The sequence below is a fragment of the Branchiostoma floridae genome, chromosome 9 (assembly GCF_000003815.2).
Source record: "Branchiostoma floridae strain S238N-H82 chromosome 9, Bfl_VNyyK, whole genome shotgun sequence".
In the NCBI taxonomy this organism is placed as follows: Eukaryota; Metazoa; Chordata; class Leptocardii; order Amphioxiformes; family Branchiostomatidae; genus Branchiostoma; species Branchiostoma floridae.
In genome coordinates this window covers 19,497,381-19,510,154 of record NC_049987.1, presented here as the reverse complement: position 1 = coordinate 19,510,154, position 12,774 = coordinate 19,497,381, and the positions used below count along the sequence as shown (strand labels likewise).

General features: G+C 42.0%; 2 protein-coding genes across 2 annotated transcripts in view; both read right to left on the bottom strand.

Moving 5' to 3' along the window:
• LOC118422787 (retinal Mueller cells isomerohydrolase-like) overlaps nucleotides 1-8,867 on the bottom strand; it is a 17,141-nt gene extending 8,274 nt beyond the window's left edge. Inside the window, exons 1-7 of the mRNA XM_035830543.1 lie at nucleotides 8,588-8,867; nucleotides 5,478-5,611; nucleotides 4,571-4,837; nucleotides 3,957-4,113; nucleotides 3,107-3,255; nucleotides 2,270-2,393; nucleotides 1,645-1,838 (exon numbers count right to left, since the gene is read on the bottom strand). Coding sequence (XP_035686436.1) covers nucleotides 1,645-1,838; nucleotides 2,270-2,393; nucleotides 3,107-3,255; nucleotides 3,957-4,113; nucleotides 4,571-4,837; nucleotides 5,478-5,611; nucleotides 8,588-8,669 — 1,107 coding nt within the window. The 5' untranslated portion in view covers nucleotides 8,670-8,867. The remainder of the gene's footprint in view (nucleotides 1-1,644; nucleotides 1,839-2,269; nucleotides 2,394-3,106; nucleotides 3,256-3,956; nucleotides 4,114-4,570; nucleotides 4,838-5,477; nucleotides 5,612-8,587) is intronic.
• A 2,646-nt stretch (nucleotides 8,868-11,513) lies between these two features.
• Nucleotides 11,514-12,774, bottom strand: part of LOC118423177 (coiled-coil domain-containing protein 83-like) — a gene marked incomplete in the record, with an annotated part of 9,502 nt that continues 8,241 nt past the window's right edge. Inside the window, 1 exon segment of the mRNA XM_035831208.1 lies at nucleotides 11,514-12,774. Coding sequence (XP_035687101.1) covers nucleotides 12,665-12,774 — 110 coding nt within the window.

The following is a 12,774-nucleotide window of genomic DNA, read 5'->3' as shown; positions in this document are numbered from 1 at the left end:
TAATTCAAGTAGATAGAAACGAGAATTCAATTCTATAATATTTGACAATAAAATTGTGACTGTATGTACTTCTTGCCTCATGTGAGGCTGTATCTAGCACAATCTAGCTGATGTTTTCACGGGGAAAGGGACTGAATGCACTGTTTGCGATGGTCCGACTAAGAAAATCATTACGAAAAAAACAACACCGCCAACATCAACAAATCTCTGCCTACCTTTTGGGAAATATCTTCGACATCTTAATTTTCATAGACGGTCAGCCCAAATTTGGTGCAACATGATGACACCGGTAGATTCGGTCCATATTTTATAAGCAGTCAATTAAAGAATCAAAAGCACACCTATTTGTCACGTTTCATGTAGGGCCCCGCCCCCGTATAGAGCGCAAGCATATGAGGTCCGATCGGCTTACCGGAGACTATTTTGGAAGTACCTTATTCAATTTCACATATTGTTCGATTTTTTTTACTTCTATGGTAGCAACAACTGACAGTTAATCGGGGCCGAGAAAATGACAACAAAAACATCGGCGCTAGCACGATGCGACTGACCAGAACATTAGGGGGAGGGGCGCGGCACCGACTGGGTTCGACCAGTCGCTTCTCGCTTCTCTCTCGCCGCCGGCGCGCGTTAGGAATTATCATCAAAGTCAGCACCGTCCGCAAACATCCGCTGATTTTTTAGAGATTTTTGCAAAATTTGTCTATACTTACGCGCCGAGTTTGTTCGTCAACAATGACGGAAAGCGCAAAATTAAACTTATTCTTATGGTATCAACTGAACTTCGCGGCTCGCGTTCTGCACCAAGTCAGAGACAGAGAATATGAATTTCCCAAGTGATTCAAAGCTTTATTTTTTTAAACATTTGAATACATATTGCTGAAGGAAGCCAGTTTTTTTTTCCATGGCTCTCTCTCCGCAAGCCATTTCTCCCTGGACCTCCCAAAGCCGAAAAAATTCATAGGCCTTGACGCTCCCGCAGACGACACGCTAAATGTCGTCGAGTAAACCCTGTTGACGACCGTCAGAAATGGATAACCTTTTTGGACAGACAGACTGCCCCTGTGGCTTGTAGCTATGGGGCTGTGATGAGATGATGATGAGAAACCCTGTTTGGAACAATATTGGACGTTGTGTTCATTATTCAAGATGTATAACGTTACAGATAAAAAATCATCAAAATTTATTTGTACCTTCTTGCATGTCTTGACTTATCCTGCAACTTAATCAGTTTACCCTTCCAGGTAGAAATGCTAGACTAAACCATGTGAAGGTAACATTCTGTATTTGCTTGCAAATATTACCTTTCTAGTTATATATCAACTCCTTACCCGTAAAAATCTTACCGGGTGCAAAAGACAATCCCGGCGGCAGAGGAACAAGGGGCCGCATGGACCATGGGGCCGCATGGACCTGACAGCCCGATGATTTTCATACGCCGGGCCGTACGTACAGTCTCATACGCGGCATGCACAGGGAGGAGTATAATTATGTTAGGAATACGATTTCTAATACTATTAGGCTATCAAGATTAATAACATTCAAGTGTTGCAAAACGACTTGTTGCGAAAAGACTTGCCTTGTTGCGAACTGACTGTTGCGAACTGACATTGTTGCGAAACAACCTGTAACCGAAATAATCACCTGCCCGAGGTCGATGGGCAGACAGTAGCGGCGGCACTGCGGCTCCGGGAAGGACTTCTCGTCGTCCGGTCTGCGCAGGTGCGACAGGTACAGCAGCTTCACGATCCGCGCGTCCTCAAAACAGCACACGTCAAGGACAAGATGGCCGGCCTCCTCGTACGTGTTGATGTGGTGGAAGCAGAAGAACGAGTCGGCTGATGGATACAGAGTGAAAGTTATAAACGTGTCTGAGTGATCTATCACAAAAAAAGGTAAACGGATAAGAATAAATTTTGAGTCATACAAACTAGTTACTACATATCAAGATTTCATCCTCAAGATATCATATCAAGGTATCAAGATTTAAAGATATCATGTAAATTTCGAGGTATCATCCTCTCATTTTCTTGCTTAAACATTAATAGAAGACGAAAGAAAGAGAAATGAAGAGTTAGATAGCGAAAGAATAACACATTCATTGGAATATATAAATTTGATATCCAATTTTATTCTCAGGAGAGAAAATAGACCATAAGCATTAGCTCTGGCCGTTTTTTGTTGAGTTTTGAAATTTGGCTTGATTTAAATCGGTTCATTTTGTTGCTTGCTTATCTCAAAACCTGAGCTGAACATTTAAATCTCGTACCGGTGTATTTTGTTGAGATGATCTCCCCGTCCTTACGCCGCACCACCACAAACCGACAAGGGATCTCCGTGTACCAATCAAAACACTCCGTCACGCCCACGTCCTGGATTCTGGCCAATAGGATCTGGGAGAAGAGGATGAACATTTGAATCTGACCAATCAAAGCTATCCGTCACCTCCACGTCTTGGATTCTGGCAAATGAGATCTGGGAGATGGAAGATGAATATCTAAATCTAGCCAATCAACTTTCAAAGCAATTCGTCACGCCCACGTCTTGTGCTGTGACCAAAATGATCTTAAAAGAGAAGAAGCGCACATCTGTGCACGCGCAGTGCAATCGGAAAACCGAGGGCATTCTTGGGACAGTTGTGCTTGCATCGAGCCTTCACAGCAAGAACCCGTTTAGCCACTTCCACGGAAACAAATCATCCTTTTTTCCTCCACAATCCACCTAACAGGAGGAAGTTCCACGCTCAGAGCTTTTTTCCTAGAACAACATCGCTATGGAATAAGCTTCCACGGACTTGCTTCCCCACAGGGTACAGCCTGAAACTGTTCAAATTAAGGGTAAACAAACATCTCTCTTCACAATTCAGTAACGTAACCCAAAACGCTTGAGTGGCTCCACGAGCCTTGTTTTGCGGTGACCTCAAAGTAAATAAAAAAAGCCAAATCCAGCTGCCATGTAACGGAAAAGGTTGTCGTTGATCCTTGTCGGCGATTTATTCCGTCTCACCTTGCTTAAATTCTCTTCTGAAATCGTACGACGGTCTACGACGAATATGCCCGCGACGAAAAAAACAATGAAACAACGATGTAGACATCTTATTGTTTACCTTGGGGATGTTCATGTATAGCGGCTGCTCGATGAAGACGAAGTAGTTTGGCGTCATGCCAAAGCTGTGATAGTAGGAGGCGCTGAGGCTGTAGCTGGCAGGGATGCTGCACACGATGGAAGCGTTCTCCAACACTGTCGCCTCCGGACCTGGGGAGAAGACATGTATATTATATATTAAACAAAGTCTATCCTCCGGTAAACAATATTCAAATACATGTAACGCTAGTTCACCATTATCCGCTAGGTAACCTATATCCGTTGTTTTTAAAAACATTGATTTTAGGGATACCAAGTTGATGGAAAGAGGTTTTTCAAACTGCAATATTGGGAATATATTACAATTTGAAACCATAAACTTTTCGTCGACTTGGTATCCCTACGTAGTACCCTGTTCTCAAACACAACGGATAAAGCTTACCCCACGGATAAAGGTGAACAAGCGATACAACTCATTCTCTACACTTGGATTAAAAACGGAGAATTACCTCCGGACGTTTCGAATGACATCATATCTACCACTCTTCTTTAGCGTTACTACGTAATTACGTCCGGACCGGGAGTAATTCTCCGTTTTGCACTGTATGTTAGATTAAGTAGCGTTTGTGAATATTTTGCCTTCAATTCTTCATTGAAATATACTAGATTCTATAGGTACATCATGTCTCAAAGGCAGTCCTTGCAGTCGGTCTATTGAGCAACGAGGGACGTATTCTATATCATTCTCAACACAGCAACTGTACTTGCACGTCTTGAATACATAATAACTTGTGATGCTCATTGATAGAACTTCTATTACAAGTGTTAAACGCATGTTGTTGACATACTTGAGAGATCATAAGATTTCGTACCACACTTCTTCCTGTCCAGCGGGTCGAACCTGACGATGTTGTACTGACAGCCAGTCTTGTAGCTGTAGGACGAGCCCATGTTGTAGACTGTACCATCTGACTCGTGGTGGGGGTGGGCCGTCAGCGCGTTCACCGCGATGTATTTGGTCAGGTCAATCTGTTAGAGGGAGAAATAACCATAAGCTGGGTGTATGATATAGATACCAAAACACAGAACTGGTTCGTGATGGTTGGTAAAGATAACGGTCCCATGGATTTTCGATCGAGGCCGTTGGGACAGTCAGTGAGTTGTGATCCACTTTGCCGTACTGTAGGCACAGTATTGGCAGGCGGAGTACAACCCTTCCATTCTACCGCCTTTTACCTCCCTATAAACCAAAGTCAGCTACTCATTTTACACCTAGGTAGCATGAGGACAATCGTCTTAGTGCTTCTCGTCTTAACGTCTAGCTATGAATGCCTGTCTACTTACTACCCAACCAACCAACCAACCAACCATCCAGCCATTCGACGCCATCTTGGGGAAAGATGATGAACGTATCGGTACCTCAATGAACCTTTTGTCAGTCCATAAATTAAGATGACAAAAACTAGCAGCCAGGTGTGCATTGTACCTGTCCCAATGTATCAAGTGTCCTGGGATCGAGTTTGGTCCATCTGTAGGTCTCATTCACACAGTAGAACTCGTCCGACATGGGGAAGGTGTTGACCAGGTCGTTGTCGCTCATGTCTGGCGGGAAGAAGTAGGAGAAGAAGCGCGCGAAGATGTTCTTGCACGGATCGGGGTAGGCCATGGTGCCGTACTCGGATAGCACGATCCGCTGGGCCTTCATGGCTTCCCGGTAGGCCTCGGTCTCCAAGAAACGGCTCTGGTACGTCACCTAGCGGTTTAGAAACAGAATGCATACGGTATATGGTATATGACTGCGTATGATAACGAACACACAATGATTGAAAGAAACACCACAACTCTTACAGAACTCGAAGAAACGACCCAATATCGTCAGGAATGGCACAGGATCCGTCGAACAAAATGGGGAGCGATTGGCGTAGGCCTGGGCGTAGGCCAAACAAATTATTTACGAGACCTCAACAAGCACATGTAAGTGCAAGTAAGTACTCACACGATCACGATTCTATGCAGCGTGGGACTTATCCGTCTTTTACAATCTGGTCCCTATCTAAAGACGTCGACGCGTTTCAAATATGGATTCTCGAGCATGGGCCGTACAGCTAGATAGTAGGTTGATTGTGCCTAATTTCTACCACAGTCAAGTTCAACTGCGTTTTCATCGGTCACCATAAACTGCCTGGTGAAAACATTGCTCTACGTTTACAAATCATTTATGACACACGTTATCAGAACCGTCTCGTCATGAATTATTTGCTTTCGAATCTCCATACCATAGTTAAATTGTATTCTGTGCCTTTATTGATCTGTCAGAAAAATGTTTCTTCATTTTTGTGTTTCCCTGTGTAACCTACTGCTAACCTATCCTTGTGTCGGCTATTATTCCTCACCTTCCCGTCCTTGATGTTGAACTTGTGCACGATGGCGAGCCCGTCGAACCAGTACCGGTACGCCTCCTTCCCCACCTCGAACTTCCCCGGGCCGGTACGCATCAGGGAGCCGCTTACCCAGGCCGGGATCTCCCCTGGGCACAGAGAGAGAGAAAGAAGAACTTTAATACCTGGTATCCAGCCGTATTATAGCTCCCGAGTCTCTTCTGTTCTCTCCGCAAATAATCATACGGCTGGATACCAGAACTTAAATGCATTATGCAAATATATCTCCATGTGTTTCAAAAAGAGAGAAGAACATATCAGATGCATCATGCAGCTATTAGCAATAGTACATGATATTTCTTGTAGTACTGTAAATGCAGAAATGTTCGCGGTTTTCGCGCTGACCACCGCGAACTTAAAACCACCGCAAACATTTTTTTCATGTTAGTTTTAGACTACAGTCTATGGCACTACCGCGAACTTAAAACCAACGCGAAAACTCTATTTTCCCGCTAATGAGAAATTAAATCCCAGCGAAATCAAATTAACGTAATACATAATGTCTTGGCTCCTTTTTCTTAGTTCAATTCCATTAAGTCCAGTTTAGAATTATTGTATAAGTTCTGTTATCATTTTTGCCATAAGATCAAGTAGGCATGGGTTTTACGCGCTATGATTGTGATTTATGTTTATCAGTGCAATGCGCCAAATAACAATAACTCAAGCGAATGAATATGCATATGGTTTTGGAAATGGCTACACGTTTCGTATATCTAACTTTCATCGACGCATCAGTGTAATGGCTCAATTTCCTGTGCTCTTTATAAAAATATCAGAAGGGTTTGAAAATGCATAATCTATCAATGTACAAAAATATGTCTGAACATTTAGGAAGCGAGAGATGAGCGAAATTGTCATGAAGGCATTAATTAGCTTTACGCCCCCGCTGAACAACAGCAACAACTGAGGCTGATTTGACACGGACCTTAAAATGTTCGAAAACGCAGCGATTACCGATATGATGCATCAACTCGGCCGAAATCTGAAGAAACAAATAAAAGAAAAAAGAAAAGACAATCCCTGCCTTCCGATTCAAATTTTTTTCAGAATGGTCGTAAGAAACATCACTTTTTCAGCGTGCAAAATACCCACTTGCACACTTGCACATTGCAATCACTTTTTGCTTGGTGCAACTTACTTCTAAACTCAGGTTGCACAGGGTGCAACTTAGATTCTGAGCCTCAGAACTCGATTTTGTTGTCAATTTACTTGGAAGACATAAATGGACCGAGGCAGCTCCGTTGCATATCAGCTAAACATGTATGTATTGTACCTTTTCTTCAGAAATTACTGAATTGTAGGTGGTGCAACTTGAAATTCAGTTGTGCGACCTAGTTTTTGCCCCAGGTTGCACACTGTGCAACCTGGCTCAAAAAAGTATTTTGTACACTGCTTTTTTCAAGACTAACCTCCTTTTAGTCCCGATACCGGGTTATTTATTGCTATGTCGCACGCGCGCGCCGCCACTGTGCATGTCACGTGATGGCCCATATCCATAAATTCACTCTTACCCCGTAAGGACATGCAGAGGGGCCCTCTAGGGAGGATTGGTTACTCTCTCTCGGTTAGAAATTTGAATATGTAATTATTCGTTAAAAAGCATATTGTGATGATTGCGGTGCATTTCTGAGATGAAAAACAACATTAGGCCGTGGGAAGTCGGGTCTTACTAAAGTAACAGTGAATAGACCGACTACTATAGTCGTATTCCAATGAGGTTCTGGTCACTTCTTTGTGTATTCTAAATAAGTACAAAAAATCGATCAATGAGAAGAAAATATACATATGTTACATTACAATCATCATGATTTTTTTTACGTCTAATCCAATAATTTTCGCATGCCAAGTTGAATTCGTCTATGATCCTATATTGTACCATTTTCATGTCTATCTACGCCGGAAAACAAAGAAAATAGTCAGAGGGACATAATTTTTAAGACCTTCTGTTCACGATAACCTTTCCTTATATAAAGGTTTCCCCCAAAGGCAACTATTTGAGATTACTGACCCGAAACAAATCGGGCAAAGGTGAAAGGCAAGTATTTGTTTACAAAGCTTGGTTCCGCTCCAGTTCCAGTGCCAGACGTTTTCAGATACAGTAGTTTAGTCTAGGTACACAGGGTCGCACAGAGCAGACAGCAAAATATACAAATTCTGCTATTTTATTGTATGCTTTGATATCATCATCGTCAGTCACTGTGTTCTGCATCTATAGTCTTTGGAATGGACTATGCTAAAATCATTTGATAACGTTTACAGGACCCTTTCAGACTATGCTACAATAACAGGATGCTATCCTTATTCTATACTATTCATACAACAAGACTGACGAGTGCTAACTAGTCTTCAAGTAGAGATTAGGATGAAAATTTTTACAGAAAAACGGGGTTGTGTCTCAATCTGCACCTGTATAGCCTGTAAAAAATAACATGTACACCTGCTTCGCATGCAAGCGGCACGCCAGCTGCTGATTATCATTTCAGACTGAACGACCTGTCAAACCTAACCATTGCACGTGTAGCTGCAGGCGTTGTTTTTAATCTAATTGTAAAAGGATGACCCAGCATTGGCCATTCTATGGAAATGGATATGAGTTCCCCTCATAAAAAAGCATTATTGCAATTTCCTCTCCAGACATCTGCTTGAAGACTACATGACCCCGTCTTGTCCTTCGCCTTTGTGGTGCAGACTTTTGGCACGCGGCCAAGTTTGTGGCAAAAGGTCGATATGTCTACGTGACACTACTGACTCCGGTATCAATATTGAAATCAGCTGCCGCTATTGGCGTCATGCAAAAATAAGCAACAGAAATACAGACTATATTGAATAAGGAAGGCCTTTTCTTGTGCATCTTAGCATAATCGATATGAATGCACACAATAAAATTGCTAGAATGTCGTATATTTGCGGTTTGCTCTGTGTGACCTTGTATACAAACCACCGTCTGCTTCGACTGAAACCCAACCCCTCCGCTCCATATTTATAGCACCCTGGTAATCAGAAACCCTCCAGAATTCTATACACGTAAATATTTATGGCTCAAAATATAGATCAAAGTGTTTTACCTTTGATTGTTGTGGGCACCGGTTCCGGAAATTCGTCCACGGAAAAGAACATCCTTGCGCTACCCAATGGCGCAGCTGCCATGCTTGTGTCTTAAGGTAGGAGCTCCTTAAAGATAAGACGTGATAATCCGAGAAAAGATCGGAATTGCAGGGATAGAAAGGTGCTGGACTGAGGAATCGCAGCCGTTGTGTTTCATCGGTCGGACCGTTTCCATGCAGTAGCCGACATCTTTCTTTCCACGTCAGACGGTCACAGAGAAAGGACCGGCGAAATTTAATAAAGGGGCTGACGTCATCCCGTTCAGGGCGCTGATTGGTCCGTTGGTGTGAAAAAAGGTGGGCGGGGTCGGTGATATATCATTTCACTGACAGATGGATTTTACCTACCCCCAATTAAGCGGAGATTAGGTCTTAGGATCCCGATTTAATACGCAATTTTCTGTGTTTTGTCTGCTTTTTTTTGGCCAGGCCAGCAGTGAAACCTGACAGCATGGAAATGAGTCCAACGTCTGCTAAATAGAGTATTGTTACGGTTCAGGTAGTCACTGACCAGTAATTATGCACAGGTAAAGGAGTATGTATGCACGTTGTCTGTATAATGAAATATATTCAAAAATTGAAATGCATCTTTGATAAAGCTACCTGTTAAGTCACCAATAAATCTTTAAGATGATAGCAAACGTACAGAAAGCAGCTGGGGGAAATATCTAAAGCAGGAGAAATAGCCATGTACAAATTGTAGTCCTAGACACATTCACATGACGTCATACCATGAGGTTATCGCGATTGGTCAAGGATAACATTTAACGGCAGGTGGTTGATGGTACCCTTTGTTTGGTGACCATGGTCAAAGTACACGTTCGGGACAATGAACTGCATGCCTACGCCAGCCTACGGGGTACAGGTAGTCAGCAAAAATTGGAGCTTTGTTTGCGGTGGGAAAGGACTCTAAGGAATGGTTGTAGGGTTTGGCAAGTCCTTGGGTTTGGGCATGTACACAAAATAAATATTGTTTACCCAGACAGACATTTTACACCAATGATAATTTCCTTTGATCCACATAATTAATGTATTATTTTCTGTGGTAATGTCCGCTGGCTGTGTTACTTTGTTAGCCTCTACCAGGCTTCGTGGATCGGTGGTCTAATTGCAGAAATTGGACAAATAGAGTCTATAGTGCGCAAGGGGAGTTAGCCACCAGAAGAGTACGTTTCCTCACAACGTGGTGAGGATAATGATTCATTGGCTACCGATCCACGGAGCCTGGTAGAGGCTATTACTTTGTCCTTTCCATGTGGTACCTGCACAATAACCAATACGCCATACCTGTCTGACCGCCCAGAAAGGTTGTTGACCTGTAAGTTTGTACAGGTGACTCTAGACATTGCGAGAAGCTAACTAAATAACCAAAATTGTACTCAGATGTTACCAAGCGTTTTAAATTTGGAAGTTTTAAGTGTTCTGGCATGGGTTATGTTAGAAACGTTGCCAGCCGCTGGGGATCGCATGGAAAGTTTATATAATTAGTGGATAAAGCTCGGACATGTTGTAAGGGATTGCATTCTGAAGGGACGTAAAACGGGCGTCCAATGTTCGAGGAGTTGCCTCGGCGAGCACGTAATTCAGCCTCATTACACAAAATCGGGCTCCTACTGGCTGCATTAATGCACCAGATGAATATATAGGAAAATATATTAAAGAAAGTTTAGACATTAGAAACTCCTCCAATGATTGTAAAAGCCACCAATGACTGTAAGAAACTTATCCCATACTACAACTTCTGTATTAGTTATAGAACTGTAGTTATGTAAATGCCATACTTTTACGTACCCCGTTCAATTGTTGTGCAATAAAGCTATCATATAATAACAGAGGGCTAGTCTGTGTGCTGCAACTCCACTGTCCGGGGCTGTACTGACTGGCCCCTCGGTTATCGGACAGGCCGTTATAAGCGCTACTTAATCATGCTATAAACATAAGATGAAGCAGCAAAGAAATGCGTCCTTATTCGTCCTTATTCGCCCAGAGACTAAGGCAATATTTGCTATTTCTTTGGACGGTGACGACCCTTCCACGTATTTCCACTGGCATATTTACCTGGCTCACGGCTCAGAAAAGTCGACCTGTGAATAAGTACATGCAGATGAAAGTGTAACGTTATACATATTGCCAGGCATTGAAAGTACACTGGGGGAAAGCGAACTAATGTTACCAAATGCGGACTTATGGAAGTTGAATGTTACCAAATGTGAGAGATTTTAACGGTGCTGGGATTTCTAGAAACCATGGAGGGGGCACAGAAAGCGTGATGGACAATAGCGTTGAACAGAATGCACGAATTGCTGACCCGGAATATATCGTTATTTGGCCTGACATTTGCGGATATCCTGGGGCTAACGTGACCAGGTGGCTCGAAAGACGAGACCACTGATTTTTAGGGGTACGGTCTACAGCAACTTTATCCCATGAAATTACTCAACTATTTTCAAGGACGTGCATTTGGGCTTACGTTAAAGCCTAACTTACCCATAAAAGGGACCATTTGTTTAAAGTGCATGTCCAAACAACAAATTTGCATACATTGGACCTGCATGGCGTTCATGGTTTAATAGCGCCACCTGTATGTTATCAGCGGAACTGAATCTGATGATTTAATGCCCAGACCAACGCTATGACTAAATTGTGCACTGTTCATTTCTAAGTTTTATGCAGAACCAAAGTCTTGTCTGCCAATTTTGCGTGTAATTTAAGTTAAGAAATCAAACTTCCAGACTACAAGACGGTTAGACTTCACTGTCACACTATCACACTTTTTAAGTATATGCTTTAACTGTATGTACAAAATAGCAGAAATAAAAACGGGTAAAATGCCTGTAATAAGAAATAAAAGCAGATATCAAGTAATAACAGATGAAGAGCAAAAGCAGAAATGGGGTGAAGTGTGGAATTTAATGATAATATCTTTCTGAGTATCTACAAAACATTTACCTGTTAAAAAATACTTTAATCTGTGATTTAGAGTGAAGGAGAGAATATACATACAACCATCTGATATATACAGAAACTTTTCTGATGACCTCTATAAGTATTAAGTAGTTTTCCTATGTGTGTTGGATACCATGGAGCATTCTACAAATTTACAAATCTACAACAAAAAATGCCCATCTTTGAACAACAAAGTTACAAGCCCTTTAACACCCTTAATTACATTTCAACTCAACAGAGGTGTATTCATAGTGTCCCTATTTACATCATTTGGTGTACTCAAATATGTAACATTTACATGAAACTTTCAAAAGGTATCACAATACCAATGTTCAATAAGAAACAACAGCTCATAATACTGAAACTATGTGTATTTCAGCATTTCTGGTCATATGGTTTAAGGGTACTTCAGATGTTTGCTGTTTTTCAGCAGACTTCTTTGCCTTTTTCCTTCCTAGAAAAACCTTTTTGAAAGTCTTCCATGACATCTACTTACAGAGATACATATATCTGTCAAACTGAAAAAAAATTCTATAGACATTCCTTAGAGTTGAATTCTCTTCAAGAAGGCATAATGGTTTATGTACGTGTAAACTGATCGGGGGTCGAAGGAAGTCGCGTATACATTGTATATGTAACCCAGAAGGTAGATATCAATACACCTTTCTCACGCGGTGGCCATGATAGATTGAAGACGAGGTCAATGAAGCAAACAGACAAAACTTATTTCTAAAATCAGCTCCCATTTAGTTCTTCCCCAGACCACACCAATTTTCACAATATAAGATCAAATAATACATATCATGGCCAGTGTTATGCAGTGAAATATATAGCAAGTTAGACTCGCGTACTGATCCCATATTCCTTTAAGAGATGCAAAATAAAAACATAATAATGCAAATATTTGACGGACATGCAGCCATTCTCTTATTGGTCAATTTTCTAATTTCCACGCTATCATTGGTTGAACTACTTATTATGATGGACAGTCTTTTGTTTGCCTCATTGGACTCGTTTTAGATATATCATGGCCGCCGTGTGAGAAAGGTGTATACATGTACATGTAGGTGTACCAGTGGTTTACTACAGCATCTATTCTGACAGCACAGTCTGCATCATCTCCTGAGTGACAGGCCATCTCTTCTGACTGGCAGGCGTGGCCGTCAGGCCCGAGGCAACGTCCTCCTGACTGGGCTTAGCTG